The following is a 25,256-nucleotide window of genomic DNA, read 5'->3' on the forward strand; positions in this document are numbered from 1 at the left end:
AAATTTGGGGAAAAGATTGCAAACATAAATGGGGAACAAGAAGCCTTAATACTTTCAAGGAGGAATGAAGAAGATTTGTGTCAACAAATGGTACAGTATATGCAGTTATTGAAAAAGTACCAAAGGAATATTGCAGCTGGTGAGCTGGATTGACTAGAAGTTTTACCTATGAGCCGACAAACATATGAATTAAGAGCAGTAGGTATTTTATGTCAATGAACTTTTGAGTTGAAACTATTCGTTTATCATATTGATTGTTTCCTTTGACAAAGGTACTGATGAAAGACATAGCCACCCCAGTGCCACCTGAAGATGTCAAGAAAGTGGTGCGGAAGTGTCTGGAGAAAGCTGCCTTGATCAATTACTCTCACCTTTCGGAGTATGCCAAGATAGAAGGTTGGTGCTTTTGATATAACCATCCATGTGGATGAGAGAGCCAACTGGGTCCATTAAATGAACACTTTGTGACAGGTCTTTTCTCCCATTGAGCAAACCTTCTGCGAATGCAAATGTCTCATTAAAATCTCAGCTGGTGAACTGCAGTGTCTTTTTCTATTCATGGCTTTAATCTGCCTCACGGGATTTCCTTCCAGTGCTGAAAACCTTTCACCAGAGTTTTTCTCTTTTCCAGTCGCTTGTGAAACCTTGTTAAGTAACTTGTTTTATTATTTTGCATGGTCTTAAATTATGGTCTTTTTTTAATCATTACCTAATTTACATTCTCTCCTTTATCTTCCCTTTTTTTGCCACTTCAAGCAGCAAATGGAAAGGAACCAGGTAAATGGATGCATGCATCAATAGATGATTGTTCCTCTTAAACACATTCAATCAATATCTCCCTGATATTTCTCCTGGGTTGTAGTTAAGCCAGTCTTTTTTTTTACTGCATTAAGGTTGTTATAGAGGTATAGAGGTCAGGATTTTTCAGGAACAAGTCATCTGCCTCTTGCATTGCTGCCATCATTTACCCCACATGAGTTTGGGATTTCCCTGCAAGTTCACATAGATGCAGAAATCCTGAACTTCCCAGAACCTGCTCACTTGCAATTAACCAACTGTGCTCCTACTCTACATGCCCCATGGCATCCATCAGCAGAGTGCAAAGCTGCGGCAGATCCCCAGCACTTGCACTGGGCAATGCACTCATTAAACTTGTGCAAGGTTAGACCTGGAGGGGGTATCCTGATACTGGGGGTATCAGTGGACTAGAACAATAATAAGGTAGTAAGTTGGTGTTAATATGTTTTAAATGTTTTATTGGTTTTGCAATACATATTTTGTGCATTAGTGTATTATTTTAATGTTGTTTTATTTCATCTAGTTTTTAAAATACTTGGATTCATTTTAATTACACTGTTTAATCATTGTAAATAATATTTTCAATATAAAAGTTAAACCAAATAAATTTGCTTAAGTAATCATATGATTCAAATGCTATAATTTATCTGAAACTTATCTATTTCTCTCACAGCTGTTCTTTCTATTAAATGGAATGAAGTCATTGATCAAGTGCCAGGTTGAACCTAGTTCAAGTTCAAGTAGGCAAATTTCTCTGTGTAACTATTAGGAAGCTGTAGCAAGTTGGCCCTCCACCACTGCACTCAGCGCTGTAGTGGAGAGGAGAAATGACCAGCAAGCACCAGGCTGCTCCTGACAGTTACAGAGGTAAATGTCTGTAGTTCCAAACGAAATTCAAACTTTTCTCCAGGAATTCCAGGGCATTACTGGAATCTCTGGAAGATAAAATTGAGTTGGGGGGTGATGATTAAAAAAAACTTCCAAAATAACAAGTTTTCTCACAATAGATTTGACTAAAATGAAAGCTTGTAGAATTGAGAAAGAATTGTATATTTTCATGATGAATAGGTGATAAGGTGTGTATTTATCAAGACTTCCAATTGCATAGCAATGAACAGCAAATTTATCTGGGCTATTATTGAAGGATTGATACTGTTCCTAATATTAGCCTGAAGATTGGTGCTGAAAGTAAAGTACATTGATATAATTCAATGGTAAACAGGATGTTCTGAGGAGACATGTATAATTGAACAAAATCTAGAGAGATTTAACAGCTAGGCATATTAACAACATCTCATGAGATATACAAGGTGGAATACACTGGGGCTAAAAATAGTAAATGTGAATCCACAATGAAAAATATATTGTTGAATAATGTGGAATAGGAAAGTGACTTGGGTGTGCTAATTGGCTAAAGCCAAAAATGTTATCAAATGATGCTAATTATTAGAGCTTTACTATATTAATGAGTGTTAGCTCACACTTTGATCTATTAGTGAGATTAAACTCATAAGTTTAATTTCCTTTCAATAGCTTGCTACTTAACAGGTTTGTGCAATGCTACTTTGCACACTCTTTCAGCTCCCTCATTATCCTGCATATTTTAGATAGGTTCATGTAAAATATCCCACAAAGGAATTTTGACCACATTAAGTTCAATGCAGTTAAAGGAAATAAAAACCTGCAAAGCCTATTTTTCCCAGTTTATTACAATGTACAAAATGCACAGAAATGCAGAGAAATTGGTTGAAATAAAAAAAGATGTCAAAGAGTAATGCATTTTGAGGAAAACTGAGAAAAGAAAACCTAACTGGTGCATTTTTAAAGAGGTTAAATTACAAGGAACAGCCTGTACAAACCTGGCTATTACTCCCTAAACGTTGCATTAAGGAATGGTTTGAAATAAGTTTTCAAAATTTAGATTGGGGTTGATAGAGTAAATAGACAGAAATAGGTGTTGCTGATTCAAGATTATAGGTCTGCAGCTTAATCAAACATTGGACCCAGCGCTTTTAGAAACACAGTTAGAAATACTTCCACCTGCCATGGGTGGTAGAAATTTCAAATACTCTCTGCAAACAGCAATTGATGTTATATTAGTTGCTAATTTGGAACTTGAGATTGACAGGTTTCTGTTTATACGTTATTAAGGATTATGAGAAATAACCAGGTTTAAGGAGTTAGGTCACAGGTTAGCCATAATCGCTCTGAATGGCAGAACAAGCTTGAGGGGCTAAATGGCGTACTGCCATTTGTATGTGGCTGGATCATAAAACCAGGAGTAATGCACATTTTATCAATGATGTGAGAGAGCTTACCACAGAAACACTAATATCAATATTATGTCAACGTTGTTTTATTGGCCAAACTTGGAACGGTATCAAAAAAGTGTTTAAAATGACAGGACTGATAAGTTTTAGCTTTGTTAGCAGCTAACTGAGGAATTTCTGACTGTAATAATCTAGGCCTATCAGGACATAGGCATCGGAGTGAGATTGTTATCCTTCTTGGGGGCACTTAATTCAGATCCCTTTATTATGAAGTATTACTCCCAAAGTACATGCTGTTTGGAGTTAAGTCATACAGTAAAAGTAGGCTTATCTTCAATTTGGTTTTATAAAGATTCATCAAGCAATGACACTTGTTTAAAGTCTGCTGATAATTTTCACATGACATTGCAGCCATGAATGAAAACATAAAGGCTTTGAAGTTATACTGTGCTGAAATAGTATTGTGATGTGTGGTGGAAAAAATATTCTCATTTGGACTTGGGTTTCTAGAATACTGAATACACTGAAAACATGTTGAATTTACATACAATGCTGCCTATCATGAGTTCAACATTCTGGAACTACACTTCAATGCATATCATCATTCACTCTTCCCAAACAGAAAGAATCCGTCTCAGTAATTGCTGGTAGTAACTCAATGCAAAGATCAATTCAAAGTTCCTTGGGGGTGGCACAATGTCACAGCCAGTAAAGTCGCTGCCTCACAGTGCCAGAGTCCTGGGTTCAATCCCGACCTCAGGTACTGTCTGTGTGGAGTTTGCACGTTCTCCCTGTGACCAGGTAGGTTTCCTCCTGGTGCTCCAGTTTCCTCAAAGTACATGCAGGTTGGTGGGTAAATCAGCCACTGTAAATTGCCCCTAGTGTGTAGGTGAGTGCAAGAATCTAGGGGGGGAGTTGAGAATGTGGGGACAGTAAAACAAAATGGGATTAACGTAGGACTAATGTAGATGGGTATTTGATGATCAGCATGGAATCGATGGGCCAAAGGGTCTATTTCTGTTCTGCAACGCTCTATGACTCTATGTGTGCCTTAACATTTTAAACCAATAGATTAATAAGCAGAAGCAAGTTTGGCCAATGTTTTTAATAAAATGGATTGAACAACTGTTTGAATTGATTCTTATAAAACAAGTGAGCGAACAACTCAGTTAGCTGACCTTTAAATGTGAAACTAGGTTTTCTAGCATGTATTTTTCTGTTTATTTTCAATTTTATTTTATCCTTTTGTTATAAACCTACAGTAACAGTTTTTGTTCCTCCTTTAATCTCTATTTCGTCCCACTCTTCAGGTTGCTTTGCAGCATTCAATTTCCCCACGGGGAATGGGCATTTGATCATTTTCTAGGCTTTTATCTGTTGCCGTTGATAGTGACCTGTTTGTGACAGTTACGATTGGGCCTGATTTCCAATCCCGACTCAAAATTTCCATATTGGAAACTGACCACATTGGAAGCCCTAGGAGTGTAAATACAATATGATGGCTCCACTTCAGAATGCCAACATTCTTTGCCACTGCCATCTTCTTAAGCCTAATTGTTTCTTCATCACACATTTTATAATCACTTTCCATCTGCACTATTTTTTCAACATTTGGTTTCTGATCCATACCCAGCTGCAAACTGAAGAACATTATTGCCTGGAAATTCTAATGCTTCTTAAGTGTTTGGCTCAAAACATCAAAATTCATTTGTGGTTGAGGCACAAGATGGGGCTGGGGAGATTTGGGTGGGGATTAGGTGGAGGTAGAGCTGGAGATAAGTAGGTTGAGAGGAGTACTTTGCCAGAGGTTTAGGTAAGTATTGCAGGGTTCCCAGTTTGTCACTGTGGTGCGAAGACCATTTTTGCCAAGACTACCCAGTGACAGGCACCCTCAGGACAAATCCCCACACGATGCTCCAAAGAGAGTGACTTGAAATTTGATATGCTGGAGACCAAAATCTCTTAATGCCCAATTCCCATTGAAACAAAATGGATCAAAATGTTAGGCAAACTTTAAAAGGCATCCCTTCCCAGAATATTCCAAAATAACACAGCTAATGTAAAATAGCAATTAAAACCAGTCTCTTACGGGGTTCAAGTATTGTAATCCAGTGGCTCTCCGGAAAATTACTGAAGCATATCATTGTTCAATAGTGATGTGTCCAATCAATATTGCACAGATGTTATAAAATCTAAGAGGGTGGGATGCAGAATGCTGCTAGGTATGTGCATATTCTTCTTCATATTGTGAATTGGATGATTTATATAACGTCCCCCATTGACAGCCCCCTCAAATCTGCCATTCAGACAGTGGTGGTATTGAAGTCACACTGCAGTCTTGTAGACTGTATTGAGAAGTACTGAAAAGTAATGTTATCTTTGTACTTACTCCAAGGTTGATCATTTGCATCAGCCACTTGAGTCTCACTCTTTCCAGTTTTATCATTTCAGCTGCACCTTTTGAATGGTGCTGCGGCCTTGTTATGTGGTCTAGCTGGCCTGTTGTTCTGTACCGGTCATCCATTTGCACATTTAAGTGCTTTTTTTTCATTATTTTGTCCATGCTTGTTTCTGAAGTATTCACAATAATTGAACAGCTATGTTGAGACTCGCATTTCCATTAATAGAGCTGTTCAAAGTGCCCTTTTACCAACACTCCATTATATTGCCTATGCTGTTAATTGAACTGCTGTGGATGCCTGGAGCCAGTGGCCTTAGTGCAGTTCAGCAGAGTGCATTCTTTTAAGATATTGTGCGTTTCTGCCTCATTGCTTTCCTTTGCATCAGCCTCTTCATTATTCTATTACATGGTTATTGTTTGTTCTCTCTCCCTTGTTCTTTTTTATATATATTAAAACCCCATCTTCCACGCCTGAATATCACAGTGCAGTCACCCAAGTCTAAGCAGCCTCCATGGCAGCTTTTGCCAGCCAAAAAGCAGACGAGTGCATCCGATCTGAAGCAAAGTGGCATTTCTAAACAAAACACAAGTACCGTACTCATTTCCTTTTGTCTCCAGCAGCCTTTGACAATGCAGTTGATGCATAGTGTAGTCGATTTGTGTGGCTTCTGCATGTTGGAAATATGTTAGTTAAGCATCCAAGATCTTTCGTCATATTCTGTTCTGTAGCAGAAAAGTAGTTTTTTTTTCAGTAAGGCAAGTGCCAAGGCTAACTTCTCTCTTTCTTTAACCTTATTTATTGCCGCAATATCCCAAGGAGATCTCTTAAAATCAATTGCTGTTTGAGATGAAGTCTTGTTTCCCTTCTGTCAACAAAGCTCAACCCAAAGATGGTTCCACAATTGCAGTCTTCCCACATAGAGCAGTTTCTGGGGACTAAATTTTTGAAAGGTTACTGTTAACAAGCTGGCAATGGGCAATGATAATTGGGTTTTAAACCTGTTCCTAATGATGATAAAGTGAAGATTAGTGTCAGATTTGTAACACTCTCATAAGAGTGTGCCATTTGGGAGCATAGCATTACTCGTATCATAACCAAGGTCAATGCTTATTTCATAGCTCACATTAATGGTTTCCATGTGTCTCTTTAGCAGCGGGGTTGATGCACTACAAGCATAGATGGCTCTCAGAGACTTGGAATAGCTGTTTTGAGAGATTGCAGACTAAAACTGGAGACACAAGAGAAACTGCAGATGCTAGAAATGGATATGTGTTGTGAACTAAAGCTGCCTGTTATGAAGAGGTAGAAAGGCTGTTAGCTATAAGAAAAAAATTGAAAAGAAAGCAACACTTGCACTTATAGGCATGTAACATTGTTAAATATCTCATAGAATGAATAGTATTGGATGAAGTAGTGATCAGACTGGTTAAGAGCCAAAAGATGTGTTTTTCTTATTGTAGTGAAAGGTAAACCAGTTTACCCCACTTTATTAATGTAAGCATTTTGTTAAGAACCTAAGTCAGTCCATAAACATGATTACAAATGCAGATCTTTGATCAACTGAACAATTTATTGCTTGCATCAGAAATTATATTGAGAGGTGTTTTATTTTATTTTAAAATGGCATTTAGCCATTTTGATTTTAAAATCAATTTAGCATTGAGAGACAATAGCATGAAAATTCTGGGCTCACATCAAGTTGTGCCCCTTACATTGGGAAACATAAGCCATGATCTGCAGGTCAGTGTGATTACGCTATCGCATTAGGCAGAAGTGTGAGTTAGCAGTAGACTCTAATTTTATAAGAAACCATTCTGAGACCTAGATTGAATCCAATATGACAGGGGTGGAATCTTGTAAAACATGCCCACCCCGGTCACCTTACTTTACAAAAATTGTGCATAACTCTCTGAGCTGAATAGTAATGGGCGCAAGTGAAGATCAGTGTAAGGTGCACATTAAGGTATAAAGTAACTGGTAACAGTAAAGCAAGGAGAAGGTGGAATAGTTACAAATAAAGTAGATTAAATACATTAAAGCAGATTAAGTACATTAAAGTGCAGATGTTGAAAAAGCAAGCAATAAAAAAGAGAAGAGAAAGAAATGGTTGACTTTAACAGATTGCTTCTCTCGTCCCAAGGTTTTTTAAAATGTTATTTAGCTGTATAGAGAGATAATAGCATTAAGATTGTGGACTTGCATCAAGCAGTCCATTGCTAGCAGTTACATTGGCCATGGAAACTAGGCCATGAACCACAGGTCAGTGTGATTACTTGAGTAGCTTTTGGGCCTCCCACTAAAACTGGCCTTGTGCTGTGCTTCCAATGTTGAGGTTCCAATTTGAACAGCAGTATGTTATTCCTGTTATTATGTTATATGGGAAAAAAAACATTGACATTTTCACTGCTAGTTTTGTGAATATAATTCAGCCTTGTCACTTGACCTTTCATTGCATTTGTAGAACACTATACACTGGAATAGTTAAAGAAAACCTTTGCCATAATCAACTGCAGGCTGGGCTGAGATGCTTAGAATGTTTTTTGATGCATGCTACTGTGTGATAATCCTCTTAAGTGACAACTCTTTGCATAATTTGTAATTTATGCCTTGAATTCTACTTTATTAACACAGAATGGTCTTGACAATTACAGCAGGTAGTTTTGATTTCCAATAACTAAAAAGAATATTGAATACCACACAGAAGTGAAAATCTGATACATTAGTCGTGATGGTGTGAATCAGAAATTGCAGTTCTCAAATATCTAAATAGGCAGTAAAGGTTCCAAGCCAGAGGTAAGTCCCTCAGCATACATAGATGCTTTTGAATTTAGCTGGTCCTGAGTTCCTTCAGGTCACAGGCTCGGATGGCAAATGTCCAACCAACAGCATCATATGCACACACTTGGCGTCTGATTGGGTTGCAGCCCTGGCAGGCCAACATTTGGTCTCCCCAGGTATGTATCTCCACTAGGGAGATACATACATTTTGTACAACCCTTACAATGCACCAACACTTTGCTGTGGGATCTGCTGTGCTCTCCCAGGGAAAATGTCTTTTTCAGGGAAGTAGTCTTGGTAGCTTTCATAAATTACCAGAAACCTTCAGATCTCTTGTAATAAAAGAAGTCAGGTTAGTGTCCCTTGTCCTGTTGAGTGTTTCTTGGCACCAATTAGATAGCTTGGAAATAAGGGCCGAGGTAGTGTGTTATGAAGCATAACAATATTTCTGACCAAAGAACAGAAAATACTGGAAACACCCAACAGTTTGGGTACCATCTGTGGAAAGGGAAACTGAGTTAATGTCTTAAGTCAAAGACCCTTCAGCCAGAAAGAAAATAAGTTAGTTTTTAGATGCAGAGAAGGTGGAGGAAGGATGGATAAACAGTGACAATATCTCTGATAGAGTGATAGGGCGATGCAAGGATTGACATGGTGATAAGGTGTTGATAAAGCAAGCTGGTTAATGTAAGCCCTCAGCGGTTTCTGTTCCCCAATTCTTCTGACCTCACGTGCAACAGAATTTTGCAATGGAGAACCCTCACAAAACCTGCTTTGGCCTAACCTTTCTTGGAATTGAAGAATTGCTAGGTTTTGTATCTCTGTCAATGAATTTTAAATGGATAGGAATCAAAAACAAAAGAAAAACACTTTGCTTTTAATAACATTTGAATTATAGGCTCCAAAGAGTTAAGAAATATTCTCTAATTATTACAAAATGGTAAAATGAGACTTTCGGACATTATACTAATTCTACTATATAGTCTTCAGCACAAAAGGAGACAGATTCCTTACACTGTCAGAAGGTTAATGATCAGTATATAACTGAAGCTGGATATTTTAATGAGACAATATTTGTTTAGCCTATCATTTTCGATTAACACCTGTCAGAAACATTCAGAGTACAATCTTTTAAAAGCTTTCAAAGCATTTTCTTTGAAAATTCATTTTCCTTGTGTATAGCAGATAGACCTAATCAAAACATTTGAAAAGAACTTGGCATATTTGATACAAAAAAAATACTTCCTTTGGCAGCAGAATGAAAAATTGGGGTGGGGTTAGAGGGAGGGGTTGTTGCTGGAGCAATTAGGGGGCAATTGGGAAACACTTTTGCCCCTCAGAGACAAGTCAAGCTTTCAAGATTGAGATAGATGGGTTCTTGTAAGATGTGTTGGTAAAGGGAAGTGAGGTATAGTTTATCTATGAACTAATGGTTTACAAGGTCAAGGAGCTTATTGGACTCCTGAACCTTAATTACAGGTTGTGAACAAAACTGGTGGTGAGTGACATTTCTCAGCAAAGCATTGGTGAAAACATTTACAGGCCACCCCCAAGTTACGAACACACAACTTATTAACACCCCTACATATGAACAAGCTCACATAATATTATTAAATTCAAAAGTCTGATGTACGTACATACGCTTGTTCCTATGAACAGTTTCCTCTCTCTCTCCACTTTTGGTAATTGTTCTTTCTTATCCGTGTTATGTGCTTTTAATGCCATTCATTCCAAGGCTACGGAGGTACGGTTACCATATTGAGTGATTTTTGAGTATTTTCCGCCTGAAGGACAAAATTGACATATAGATGTCTGTTCGTTACCCACAGATGGCCTGTAGTTGACATCACTGAGTAATGAACCACTACCGCAAGTTTTGATTGCTTAATGTTGCTATTAACTATAAGTTTGGCAGGAATGCTTTGGTTGTTGAGCCCCTTAGTGTGCAAGCCTCCCATTGAGCAATTCTATGGTTGTAGTGGCAGAGGAGTAGGTGCTTCACGCCTCTTCCTTGTCGGTTGAAGAGGAACCAAGCCATTGCAAGGCGGTTGTACAGCAGTTTGGAACTCTTGTTCAACTTTGGCTGAAGCTAGGTGGGAATCTACAGCCCCACACAGGGCATTAGATGGAACAGTGCGTAATAGCAGAACACCTTGTGTCACGTAGGGAAGGAGAGATGGTGATACCAACCCTACCATAGAGAAGCAGATGCGACAGCGGCATCTAAGAGGCTATTAGATAGGCACTTGAGTATACAGGGAATGAAGGGATATGGATCATGTACAGGCAGAAGAGACTTAGTTTAATTCGGCATAGTGCTGGAAACAGACTTGATGGACCGAAGGGCCTGTTCCTGTGCTGTACTGTTCTGTGTTCTAAGCATACAATTGACATTAAAAAAAAATTTTAAAAAGCTGTGGATGCTGTAGAACTGAAATAAAAACAGAAAATACTGGATGTACTCAGAAGCTCTGGCAGCATCTGAGAGAAGCAGAGTAAACGTTTCAGGTTTGACAAGCAGGATGTCTGTTGTCTCCATCTGTCAGAGGCTAGGCTGCACATGGGCAGAATTAAAAGGTGGGATTGGAAGTAATGATGGGTTCAGGTAATCTGAACCTGACAGCAAAGCATATTTACTTTAGTATGGTGGGATAATGGGGCAGGGAGGGTGAGGAATGGTGGAAAGGACTGAACCACCCATGAGGAGAGTATGATTTATAATCAGTAGTTGCTCTATTAGCCTGAAAGTAGCTGTGCATTAACAGTATTTTTGTCACAGTGTGCAATGGATGGAAAATACAGTGCCTTACTTTCGTATTTGTTTTATACCCATTCTAAAACTTTACATTCCGACTCTTTCTTTGACACAGATGGTGTGAATACTGCATTATCAAGTCAAACATCATTCTAACTGTTGTACAATGGAGAAGCCTGCAAACTCTCTAATTCCCTGTACTACTCAGGCAAAGCAGTCAACCTGCCTACTTAGTCAGCGTCAAAGGCCTCATTCCATCATCGAGGGACTTTGGTTATGTAGACAGACTGGCGAAGCTGGGGTTGTTCTCCTTGGAGGAGAGGGAGTTATGAGGGAATCTGAGAGAGGTATTTAAAGTCATGAAAGTTACGGACAGAGTAGATAGAGTGAAACTGTTCCCAGTAGCAGAGGGGTCAAGAACCAGTGGTTGTGGAATGAAGGTAATTGACAAAATAACCTAAAGTGACACAAGAGAAAATGTTTATGCAGTGTGTGGGAAGGGGTTGGAATGCAATACCAGGGATAGCAGTGGAGGCAGATTCAATTGTGGTGGAAAAATTATCTCCACTGAAAGACTTGCAGGGCCAAAGGATGGGGTGGCAGAGTAGAACTGGTTAGATTTCTCTTACATAGAGCTTGATGGACCAAATGGTCTCTTTCCATTGCTGTAGCCTTTCTGTGATTCTGTGATGGAAAAGCTGAGGGAAAACAAATAATGGATACTGGAGAGATGAGATGGCATTGATGGAAAACTAGCTGAACTCACCAGTGTACTGCCAACAATATCTGCAATCACTAGCATAGCTGGCAGTAATAGAGCAGAACAGCTTTGGTAGGCTTTGGTTTACTCTGAATGCTGTTTTACAGCCAACACCCTGTAATATTGGGATGGTATCTCCAGTGGCAATCAAATCCTCTTTTCAACCCAACGAAAACGGGCATCAACCAATTTCCTGTCTGTGGCTGTATCAAGTACATATTGATTTCCCCTCCTTTCCTAACAGTGATACTATGCAGGTGCTCAGTAAAATAGAGACACAAGAAATTCTGGAAATGCTGGAATCTGGAGCAATACTCAAAAAGTGCGGGAGGTACTCAGCAGGTCAGGCAGCATCTATAGAAGGAAATAAACAGTCGACGTTTCGGGCCGAGACCCTTCATAAGGACTGAAACATTGACTGTTTATTTCTCTCCATAGATGCTGCCTGACCTGCTGAGTTCCTCCAGCACTTTTTGTGTAGGTGCTCAGTAAGCCATGGCTTTCAAAAGGGAATTGAATAGGGACAAAGACATGTAATTTACTGGCTGTGGGGAAAATCTAAGGGATAGGAGCCAATGTGGAGCCAATATGCCTTGCAGAAAACAGGTTTATCCACAGTGGTCACCTGTAGCTTTTGCCCTCCTTTCACAAGATATAAGCTCAGATTTGTAGATCTAGGATATGGATCACACACGAGAAGCCCCCTATACAGTGCACAGCCCTCCCCTCCTTTATTTTGCAGGTAGGTGATAACCCAGTGAGATGAATGCTGGGACTATGTATTTTAACTGTTGGGAATGAAGCTTGAGTGAATGTTGCCATCAGCAGTCCACCAAGTAGGCATGAGCCAGAGAAGGGTAGGAAGCATGCACCAATGTGAAACTTGGGATAAAATATCCACAAGAGTGCAAGCAGTAGAGGGATTCCCATCATACTGTTTCCCTGTAATTTTCAGACCGTCAGGAGTTGGTTGTGTTTTGTTGCTTCTTATCCTTGAGAGTAGCAAGGCATCTATGGGACACTCCCAAGCACTTTTATCCATCCTCTGGCCTGAATAGGTTGGCTTCCAACAGAATATTGTCATCAGATAAATGTAATATTACCATCATTGCTCATAAGCTGCTGCTGTGTGCCAAAGGTTTTGTTCACTCTTGCAACCTATAAATAGTTGTGTTAAATTTCTTTACATTCAATGATAACAGAAGCATTAAGCCAAGGAACTCCAGCCAAACGATTGGACGATGTGATTCGACTGGCAGAACTATGCATTGAGGTACTTCAGCAAAATGAAGAGCACCATTCAGAGGTAAGGCTTGATTTTTCCTCAATGAAAAATATAATGGTCCCAAACTGTTGGACAGTACTTACAAATTACAATGAAAATCACAAGCTTTTTTTGCTGTAGATTTGGATCATGGAATGTAATGGTTGAAGTACACGTGAACCAAATCGCAAACCAGAGTTGTAATGACAGAAATGCTCTTCATTTCTCTAAGTACAACTATTAAATTTATCAACATATTCAAAGGGACCAAATCATCTTCAAGCAACTAACTCCAACCAGCTTCTGCCTACATAGAATGTGCCTTCTCACTTCACCCGACAACTATTTCCCATCTTTAAATCTAGCAGTAGAAAGATTAGTTGGGGAGATATTATTGAACGGGAGGAGGATTGGAACTCACTGCCTGAAAAGGTGCTAGGTGTAAGAATCCTCACCACATTAAACAACATACAAGAATGTGCACTTGAAATGTTGTAATATGCTTGAATGATGACCAAGTGTTGGGAAGCGAGGGAGGCTGCAGACCTTTTCTTCAGCCTTCATGATATCTTTGGTTCCATGACGACTAACCAATGGATCATTGGTATCAACCATCATTCAGAACCTCCTCTGCCACAAGCCCCAGCATCTCATATTTCTTAAATAATTCAGGTTTTGTCCTTCATTGGAAGGTCATTCCAAGTGCTGATTACTCTGTGTAATGAACAGTTTCCAAATTCATTTCTCAAACTTGTATCTAATCTTGCAACTTAACTTAAAGTAATTATCATTAATCCTGATAATCAATTCCAGTAGTTTTACATAGAATAATGTGCAGCTGATGTGCATGCATCTGATCTACTAGTTCTTGACAGCATCTAGTGACAGCCTCATCATGGTTGTCAGTGTCTATGAATCTCTTACTAATTTCTTTGTGTCCTGTAGTGAATCTGCCCTGTGACTTGCTTTTTTTTGGATCCTTATAGTCTTTGAAGAACTTTATTTCATTTATAACGTATTATTCATTTTACTTTGTGAGATAATATATGTCATTCACATGCATATCTGGAGGAAGAAGTAACTGAGGACATAAATTATTTTGTGCTGTTTTTCAGTTTCCAATCTGTTTGCTCTTTTTAATCTCACCTGATTACCCTCTTGCTGTGTGCTACTGATTTGTTATTTATTCTTGCAGTTAAACCCAGCTGCTCTGCTCTTATCAAAGTCTCTCTCTGCCTGTATGATCACCATTAACATCCTCTCATATCTTCTTTACAACCTGCTGGATCTGTAAACACTGTTTTCCTGTTTACTTCACTTTAAATTGGCGAGCTAATTTACCTTGGTTGAAGTTTGAGCTAGTCAAATTGAGGAAGGTTGATGCTGGATACTGATGTTCAGTAGCAGCTGGAGTTCTAATATTTATCGCTATTAGAGTCAATCAAAGCAGGATACTGTTCAAAGCTAGATACATGACCAATATCCAATGGAAATTTGTTTTCCGAGACGTCACTCAGCTGTCAGCTTGGCTCAGTTGATAATCTTGTCACCTCCACATCAGAAAGTTGCGCAATCCAGCAATAAGCCAGCACTGACTTCCTTACTGTAGAAAATGAAGTTCCAAATCATTTTACAGAAGATAATCACAAAATGGAAGCTAAGCCAATGGGATTCTTAGAAGAGATAACAAAATGTTTGGTCAGAGGACATTTTATTGAGGAAGTTAGTGCAGGGAAGTCCATTTACGATGGAGCCTGCTTTACTAAAAGCTGTGGAAATATTGGACAGATTCAATCACAGTGATGTGCAAAGGCTGGATATGAATTTTGAAGGTTGTCACATCTGAAGATTTTGGAGATGATATAGATGCTGTCAATGCACTGCAGTTTACAAGGATGGGGAAGTTATGGTTGTGTTTTTTGAAGAGTGGTCACTTGATGGTGGTTTTAAAAGGTCAGTCTGAAGGAGAGCAGCATGAGAACAGGGAGGGGATTGGAAGAGACTCCAATACTACTGTGCATTGTTGATGCTGAGATGTCATTCCAGCAAGGAAAGGTTCTGCATGGTCGGAGCACCACACTGGCTTTTGCAGTGGTTCAGATGTACGTTAAAGATCTCATCAAACTCCAGATACCCTGTCCAGTATTACTCTCTTAACAACAGATGGTATATGGTATTGATAGAGATTCATCACATTGCTGCTTACTGTGCAAAGGAAATACCATTTCAAATCAATGAGAACAATTTGTTGTTTACAAAACAGATTGAAATCTTCATGAGAAATGGTAAAGTGTCACTTTATATATAAAGCTCTTTCTTTTTCAATTCTAGTCTGAATATTAATCATAATAATTTTGTAGAGATAACAGCAGACATTCCTAATTAAATTAATTCAGAAATCATGAATTATTTACTCTGTGAAATGAATATAACCATTTTAAAGTAAAGGCTTTTCCACTATGCATTCACTACACTGACATTTGTAGAACCCCTATAGAACATGGAAAGGCTGCAAGTCAAGACAATTAATGATGGAGATTAAAATATCCCAAGCAGTATCTGTGTTTTCAGTCAGTATTATAAATCCGGAATTTGCTGCCAATCATTTGATGCAAAATTATGGTAATATTCCAAAAATAATTAGCTGGGTTGATATTCAATGTGATTTATATTTACATTTTTATTTTTGGATGTACACAGGTAGAGTGAGTCACAAAAATCTGAAGGGAAAGGAAACGTAAATACAAAATAAATATGATGCAAGACAGGCTAATTTTTGCCAGAATATGTAAAGGCTGTACTCTAAAAATTCATAGCATATGTAAATATGCACATTGCAGAGTATTAAAGTAAGAAGCATCAGCCATGACTCATAAACCTGGATTGATGAAGCTACTTATATTTCAGTTATTCTATTATGCAATAATCAGTGCTAAAAATGATTATCTTTTGAAAATGTCAAGGAAATAATTAATTGAAACCATTAAAAAACCAGCAAATATCAAGACTATTAATGGAAAATATTCATTATTTTTCATGGCTGCTTACACATCTTCTGCATATACTAGCAACAGAATAGAACTGACTTACCAATGAAGGAAGTATGCACGGAGGTTAATTGCATTATTGGTATAGCTTGAGGTGTTTCTTCACACAGCACTTCATGTGAAAGATCTCACAGAATAAGGCTCCTGAAGATTTGGATTAATGGCTAGATTTGGATAGGAATTAATATTCAAATACACAATTGGTTAATGGATGCATGTTTGCAGGAATGTATGATGTGATTCTAAAATTTTAGTATTAACCTTTGTTTAAATGTTTGGATTTCTTTTATTCTACAACCCCTTTCACATGTGCGGATTCATAAAGGGAAGAGAGGTACGTGACCAGTGGTATTATCCACCACTGGACATTTCTTCACATTTGTTATGATGCATGCATTCCATTCACAGTCATTTTAAAAAGGGCAGTATCTGATCAGGGAAATAGTCTACAATATACTTCCATTTCCTAATATGAGGGTGAGAGACACTGCAGTGGAAATCTGAATTACATTTTGTGCTCAATAAACTGTGTCAATAGAAAACCTTTCTCTGAGATATCAATTGACTTATTTTTGATTTAAAATAAGTAAGAACTTTACTGATGAAAAAGAATTAACATTCCCTACATTGAATGCATGTTTATTAATAAATGAAAAGTTAGTTCAAATATGTGACATTGGTGAGATGCGTCTTATTGAGACTTCTTATCAATCGTTCTATTTACAATTTATATGTGCACTTCTCCCCATATTATTATTCTTATTTCCTTCTCCCCTCCCCTATAGTCTACATTTGTATGTTGGCAACATTGTAAAAGATGGGATTCATAAGCAGCCGTAAATAGCAGAGGGAGAAGAAATAAGTAGTTCTCATTCAATCATCCCTGGCCATTCCTGTACCTATAGTTGGTAGGAATACAAAATAACTTGGTTGTCTCAGATAATTTATACATGGAATGGTGACATGGAATTTGTGAGGAATGGTTGTCCTTAGACCTTCTCATTTGCTCCAATACATATAGGTCTCTCCAGCTTAAATTAAGTTGGCAAAAGTTAAGTCACAGAAGATCTTTCATTTTTGCATGTTTGTCCTCTTTTTTTTCTAAATGAATAAACAAAATAAAATTCTGTGGATGCTGGAAATCCAAGGTTAAAGAGGAAATAATGAAAATGCTCAACGGGTAGGTACAATCTTTGGGGAGAAAGTTAGAGTCAACATTTCAGGTTGACAATCTAATGTTATCTCTCCATAGTTAAAAGAAAACCACTTTTTTATTCTCTCTCAGTAAATGGATTCGCACCATTGATTCACACCAATTCCTTGTTATGCCTTGAACAATAATGTCCACTGAGAACCATGGTTGCCTGTGTAAAATTAAAAATTACTGTTGCTATTTTATATGTATATCTGGATATTTGCCTCCAAGTTGCTGTGTTAGCCTCTGATTTAAATAACTACATAAATTTTCACAGCTTTTTTATTAGGATCAGTAAAATCATTAAATATTGTTAATCATAGTTACTCATGAAAAAAACTGCCAATTAGTATATTTTTATAATTTTAGTTTTCACTGGTAGTTGTTTCACTTGAACTGACATGTCAGAAAGGCCAGTGGCCATAACAATGGCCCACTGAAAGTCATCAGGAAATGTAGCCCTCTACGGTTCAGGCTGAGATTGTGAGGTTTGGATTAGCTGCACAACCACATGCTTGCAGATAGCTTTTGAGACATAAGAGCAAGGCATGTGGTGTGAGTTAAGGTCACTATCTTGTCTCAGAAAAAGATCACCAAAATTTCCCAACGAAAGTAGTCTATTATTACTGCTGCCTTTTCTGCCAAATACAAATTCCTATCCATCTTATTCTGCTTATTACCCAGTTTACACCACTTTTACTTATTGCTATCAACACATTCTCTCTGTTTAAGAGTCATGATGCTCTAAACTCTATAAAAGTTTCACCATTGTTACATCCCTCCTAGCACACACTCAGTTAACTTCGGTAAAGCGCTTGATCTTCCCTTTCCCTTGGGATGTCCCTCTACATTAAAGTTGACAAGTGCCAGACAGCAATAAGTTGTTCTCTCTCTCTCTGTCTCTGTCTCTCTGTCTCTCTCTCTCTCTCTCTCTCTCTCACTCTTTCTCGCTCTCTCTCACTCTCCCCTACTCTGTTGCCAGAAGCAAAATACTTCAGTGATGTTTGTTTCCTTCCTAGTCCTCGAATAGAAATGGCATTATGGTATGTGGCAAATAATGTAAATCATAGCAAACCAACTTGTCTTTATGACCAAAGAATTAGGAGGCAGGCTTAGAAATGGGATGCTAAAATTCCACAGTGCAGAGTATTTATGTAACACATAGTGTCAAGTAATAACCTGAATAAAATAAAATGGGAATAAAGTTATTGCCTTTTTAACACCATTTACTGACCAAGCCATTGCAACAGCCGGCAAACCTCACTACGGGAGCAGCAGCCAAGCACAATGTCTAGCAGTGTCTAGCTAAATTTTAATCTGGTCAACCATATTTTACATGCTGTTTAAAACTAATCCCATCGATAGCATGCCATTGCAGATGATGTATTAATGTTTGAACAGCCCCCATGTCAGACCAAACAATTTCCAGTGAAGGAAATGTGACAAATTTGATCAGGATGGGGAATCCATTTGAAGTATTGTAAATCTTGAAAATGGTGCTGGTTTTGGAAACTATGTATAGTTCTGCATTCGGTAGTACAAATTTAGAAAGTTATTGCAATTTTTTAAACAAATAAATTGTGCATTCTCTCATTTCTTTTAAAGCAAGTTATTTGCAGAAACAACATAGCAAATAACAACAGTAAGATGGTATTGAAGAATTGACTGGCCTATTTGCCACTTTGTGCCCTTGATTCACATTTGGTAATTGCCTCATAGGCTTTTGCTTGGTGGCCTGATCTAATGGCAGAGCATGCAGAGATATTTTGGTCACTCTTTGCTGTCGACATGGATGCAACTTTTGAAGCACAGCCCTCGGACTCTTGGGACACCTTTCCACTTTTTCAACTTCTCAATAATTATTTGAGGAATGAACGTGAGTATCTATTGGGTTTCTTCTTTCTTTACTCTTTTCCTGCTTTGATATTTTGATTTGCTACAGATTTTTATGGAGTGACTTCCTTTCAAAAATACAGTTAGTTTGTATGTTCCTTGAATTATATTTTGAACAGCATATAAAGGTAAAAGGAGGTGTTGTCCCTTGGAAAGCCACAATGAATTTTCAAGCTAAGATGAGTAACAAAGAGCTGGTTTGCAAATATTTCTGCCCATTAAAATCAGTGGAGGTCATTGTCTATAGGTCCCACTGATCTCCACAGCTTCAATTCTGATGTTCATTCCCTGTGGTGGAAGATTCTTGTAATTTGCACAAATACATAAAATCTACCCTGTTTGAAAATAGAAAGGTTTAGTTTTGGAGGTTAGAAGACACTTTTCTCCTCCAGGGGCTAAACTTGTCTGAAATCTATATCTAGCCTATGCTATCAAGTAGGTCCTTCTTGTGTATTAATCCGTGGCCTCAATAATTTACCAAATGGAATACTTTGACAACAGTGCATCAAAGCATCAATTGTATTGCCTCAGTGTGAATGGTTGTGTAGGGTACCCCCGTGTGCTGAATTTGACATCTTTCTTGAACTGCTGGAGTGATTCCTTCCAAATAATTTGAATCTCGTGCATTAGGTTGTCAGGCTACTGTGCTGACAAACCTTTCACTGTGCTCAATATTATTGTTAAAGAATTCTGCAAAATATTTAGTGTCACTGGTTGCAGTTCATTCCTTGTTAGCTTTGAGAATTTGCTGAAAAGCTGTTTCCTTGTGCCAAGGATTTTTGGATGATTTTTATATGTGAAGCCTACAAGTTGGATGAAATGTTTTGTCAATTGTAAGATGTATGCAACGGAGTGAAAATTGAGCTGTGACAGCAAGAAGCGCACGGAACGCAGATTCTGGATGTTGTTTGCCGCCTTACTCATTTATAATTCAATTAATATGCCATGTTAGATAAAACCTTCAAAGTTATTATTTAGACATTAACAACTGAAGCGTTGAGCTCAAGATATACAAATGATCCTCATAATGATCCTGCCATCAACAGTATTTGCTCTTGCCATTGTTCCCAGCAGTGGTTGAAAATACACCAACTGTTTGAAACCTCTGCATTCTTTTGAAGTTGAGCTTCTGATGTCATAACTGCTCTACCAGAAAGGCACTTTTTCCACTTCCAAAGCATGCCTTTCTTCACACAGTATCAGCTTATCTGCTTTTCTCACTTCTTAATTATGGTTATGCCAGTGCTTTTTTAACCAGCTTTATATCTCCATTATCTATAAACTTCAGCTTATCCAGAGTTCAGGCACATATATCCAACTTTGCCCCAAGTCCCATTCACCCACAGCTCTTTGCTCACTGACATACATTGGCTTCCACCTCTAACTTAAAATGTCCATTCTTCTGTTTAAGTTACTCCCTGGCCTCACCACTCCATATCTCTGTAACTGCTTTCAGTCTGAGAAGACCTCTCCATTTCTCCAGTACTGACCATTGATGCTTTTCTCTATTTCTTCATCCCATTGCTGGTCATTTGGCTTCAGCCTCCTTGAACCTTCTTAATATTTGCCACTTATAATTTAATACCTCCTGGTTTAGCTCTTTGCCACCTTTCCTTTGATTATATTTCAGTGGTGTACTTTCAGGCATATAAGGTTCTCCATAAATGCACATAGTTATTTATCAAAGAGAAGATAGTCAGTGCATTGTGCACCAGCTCCATGTATTGAAAATAACAAATCACGCAATTGGAACTTTGGTGTGGAGCATTTAATGACATGTGAACCAGATACATTTTTACCACCATAGTTATAAATTACGAATGACTTCTTTTCCTAAAATTTATATTTCAAAGCTGCCGTAGTGGGATTTAACTCGGGTCTCTGGACTGTTAATCCAGGCTTCCATGTTATTAGACCAGTACTTTAACCACACCACCAGCACCACATCCCATTAAGTCATCTAACTCTTACACTCACTCTTTCCTCTTAATACCTGCAGCCAGCAAACCTTAGATGTAAAATTAACAACTTAAGTTGGAATTAACTGATATTTGCTGAAAATGTTTCCTAACATCACTGTTGAAATCTGACTGACTACATCCCCTAGTCCTGGAAAGCTCAACCAGTTAAAACGACCTTCTCTCCATCAACTTCTTCTACATACAAAGGTTCTGCCGATAGCTGTTTATGTCAATTTAAATGGTAATTTTTACATCCAAGATTAATAGACCCTTGTTAACAGAAGATGGTGTAGCAGTTAGTGCCGCTGAGGCATGACACCAGTAATCTGGATTCAATCCTGACCTCAGGTGCTGTCTGTGTGGAATTTGTTTGCATGTTCTCCCTCATGAGTTTCCTCTGGGTGCTACTGCTTTCCCCCACATCCCAAAGGCATGCTAGTAGGTTAACTTGTCCTAATAAATTGTCCCTAGTTTAGCTAGGTGGCAGGAAAATCCAGGAGTGGGGTGGGGGGAGGGGGGGGGGAGGAGAGAAAGATAGGATTGTGAAAGAGAATAGGTTACAGGGAAATAAATGAGGGAATGTGACTGATAGGAATGCTCTGAGTTCTGGCATAGATTTGATTGACCAAATGGCCTCCTTCTATGTCATTAGAAAATATGATGAGAAATATGTGATGAAGTTAAGAGATATGGAGAAAAAGTCAGTGTAGAGTTAGATCACCTAATGTGAGAAGGTGATACAACCCCCGGAATATTTGGAATTTCTGATGCAAGGGTGAGATGTATTGCTTGGATCTTATAGTCCCTTGTTTGAAATTCTGAACAGTATGTGTGAATTTAATAATTGAGTCAATTACATTTAACTTTTATGGTTACTGCCTGTGCTATTTAAGCTCGCAAAACAGGGATACACATTGATGTGTATAAATAGAATACAACTGATTTGGAAACCTCTCGACAATGCAGCATAACTTTAGTCAATTGCAGGGAGGTGTTTGCTTGTTGAACAGGGTAACATTAATTCTTCCTTCCTCATTCCAGAAATGAAACGCTAGCATGCTTAGTGTGAGTTTGCAATATGCTCCATTCTGTAATACACCCTTTATTCCTACAAACAATTGTGCAGTTGTCAAATTATTTTAAATTCATACCCACTTCATTCATTTTATCCTCATAATCAATAACAACAGTAAAATCTGCAAATGACACTAATATTTGCTATAATTAACTGTTAATCTATTATGTATTTAAGCCAAGAAAGACAAACAAAATGCAAATGACATTTTATTTTGAAAAAAACATTGGAAAGGGTTTTCTCCATATTCAAGAACATTAAACTACTGCACTATACTAACTGTGAAAATGTATGGCAGAGCACATTGTTTGCAATCATCAAATGACCATTCTTGAGGGAGTCAGCTCCCACATGTACCTTACTCGAAGACGCATTCTGTAATTAACAGATTATTTTTTAACGTAAGTAGAAAAACAGGCAATGTCACTCTCAAGCCCTGGAAAAAAATTTACCAAGGCAGATATTCACCTCTTTTATGCAGTATTTCAAAACCAACGTACATCTCCGTTGCAGTATAACACTTAAAAATATGAATAGGTGAATGATTTAACGTGGTCTCATGACAATAAAAAGGCAAGTGTTAATAATTAGCAGGGAAAGTGAAGTGGAATCAAATTAGTCATAATAAAACCCAGAGTGACTGAGAAAGTCATCTCTCATTATCTGAAACTAATTATGAAATGAAAAAGAGATATTCTCAGTGGATTACTTTTATGTTGAGACCATGACAAAGATAATACTTTTTAAAGTTGATTCAGCTCAAGTTTCCAAATCAGAAAAGTGTTTAAGTGAAAATTTCTCAATTCAGAGCAGTTCTCTTGGACTTGTGTTGTCTCTCTTGTGGGCGAGAGGCTAATAATAGTGTGCTGAAATTAGGATTGTGAAGTACAGGGGAAGATAGAAAATGCATTTGGAGACTTTGTGAAAGAAATAATCCACTAATTATTCCAGAATCACTCTGAGTATGCATTCATTAAAGTAAAATAGTCCATCTACTTGACATGAAAGCTCATTGAGTAATAATATGATGTCCTTGGCTATTTGCATCATGTTAATAAGTATCTGTGATAACCATGTGTATTCTTAAATTAAATTAATTTCCATTCCTCCTTCTTCAGTTCAGTGCTCTGAAGACTGCTTCAGTAGTTAAATGGTGTTAACCAAATTGGTTGAAAAGCATGCTTTTTTCACCTGTATCAGCACGATGATATAAAAAGCATATCTGATAAAATTTAAGAAGCATTCCACATGCAGTTTGGTTTTCACAGCATATTAAAGAAATTAAAATGGACAGTAATGTAAGAGTAAAAATTGCTCAGAATATGGATTTTATGATGACAATTACTATTCAGCCACGTTTCAGAATTATACATCAACAAATTATATTTCTTCCATGAAGTAAACCAGTCCAATTTCACAAATACCAAATCTTTTTGACAGCCACTAATGAGGTTGTGGATTATTTAAGGGAAAAAAATTGATCTGATGTATTTTTCACTTAATTAACTAAAAACTGGCTTCATTTATTTTATGCTCCGCATATATTAATTGCCACTTAAAGTAAACAAAGTAGTCTGTGATAGGAAGAGTAAAACTGTCATTTGAAAGAGAAAGGACACTGGTTGAATAAATAAGGAGACCTGTAGAAAACAGGTGTCTTTGCATAAGCACAAGGAACCTTCACAAATGAGCATGGGCAACAATCGAAAGAGCACAGACAAATTGTAGAAGTGGCAGTAATGGAGAGCATGAACAATAGAGAGAGTGAAATCAGCAGGGAGAGAGAGAGCAAGTGAATCAGTAGAAAGATCAGTGGTAGCGATAGTAAAAGGAAGAGGAGATTAACAGAAAAAGCAGGGTCAGAGAGAGATCGAGGATATCAAAGATAATGGGAAGGAGAACAGAGAAAGAAGAGATATATCTGAAGAGGAAGGATAAAAGAACAAGGTGATCTGTCGAGAGAGGGAGACGGAGTGTCAGTAGAATGAGCAGGGACAGAAACAGCAAAGTGATTAATGGGAAGGTTAGAGGTAGAGACCAAGGTAAAAGACAAGGTGATCAGTAGATTGAGCAGAGAGAGAGAATAGTGAGGGGATCCATAGGAAGAGCAGGGATGGGGAATATAACTAACAAGCAGGACCAGAAAGATGGAGGGGAAGGGTATCAGGAGGAGGAGCAGGGAGAGCGGGAGTTGATGCAAGGAGGATATGTTGCGGGGAAAATTTGTAGAGTGATGGGATTGCTGTGTAAACCAGCATAGACGTGATGGGCTGACTGGCCTCTTGTCTTTGTTGTAAGGAAATATATGGAGAAAGAGGTGGGAGAAGAGCAGAATGAACAGAGTTCTCCAGACAGAGAAAGGGAATGAGCAAGGAATTCACATGAAGAGCAATAACAGAGACAGAAAGTTCAAGGGGATTGAACGAAAGAGCAGAGACAGAGTGTGACAGGATCAGTACAAAGAACTGGAAGGTAGAACTGAGCAAGAGGGAGAGACAAGCTGTAAAAACAACAGGGACAAAAGGAGAAAGAAGGAGAGGGAAAACAAGAATGAGGGTATCAGTAAAAAGAGGACAAGGAAGATTGGGTGAATGGATCAGCGAAGAGAGAGGGAGAGCGAATGAAACAATTCACAGGGAGATAGAGCAAGCAATCAGCAGAAAAAATAGGGACAGAAAGGAAGATTGAGGAGATACATAGGAAAAACAGGAATAGAGGATGAGGGAGTGTGATGGAATTTGCAGGTAGAGAGAGCGAGTGTGAAGAGATCAATGGAAAGCACACAGGCAGAGAGAAATAGTGTGAAGGAACAATACAAAGAGCAGGGAAAGACGAAGTGAGAAAAAAAGAACAAGGGTATATTTAGAATGAGCTGGGTCAGAAAAATAGTGAGCAAGGGATTAGAAGAAAGAGCAGGGTAAGAGGAAGAAAGAGGGAGAGTTTATCAGTAGGAAGACCGGTGTCAGGCAGGGTGAAAAGAGCACCGAGTGTGGTGACTGAGGAGCCGGATCAGAGAGAGGGACTGGTCAGAAAGAGCGTGTAACAGGAGAAGGAGAAT

General features: G+C 38.2%; 1 protein-coding gene across 7 annotated transcripts in view; it reads left to right on the forward strand.

Annotated features, from left to right (window-relative positions):
• The window catches only part of cadps2 (Ca++-dependent secretion activator 2), a 537,859-nt gene that overhangs the window by 405,979 nt on the left and 106,624 nt on the right, over positions 1-25,256 (forward strand). For 4 of the 7 annotated variants that reach the window (XM_052030087.1, XM_052030089.1, XM_052030090.1 and 1 more), the window contains exons 16-19: positions 273-396; positions 757-777; positions 12,966-13,069; positions 18,989-19,145. In XM_052030087.1, the coding sequence (XP_051886047.1) occupies positions 273-396; positions 757-777; positions 12,966-13,069; positions 18,989-19,145 (406 nt within the window). The remainder of the gene's footprint in view (positions 1-272; positions 397-756; positions 778-12,965; positions 13,070-18,988; positions 19,146-25,256) is intronic. The other 3 variants (XM_052030094.1, XM_052030092.1, XM_052030093.1) reach the window with 1 other exon arrangement.

Source organism: Pristis pectinata, chromosome 15, assembly GCF_009764475.1.
Source record: "Pristis pectinata isolate sPriPec2 chromosome 15, sPriPec2.1.pri, whole genome shotgun sequence".
NCBI lineage: Eukaryota > Metazoa > Chordata > Chondrichthyes > Rhinopristiformes > Pristidae > Pristis > Pristis pectinata.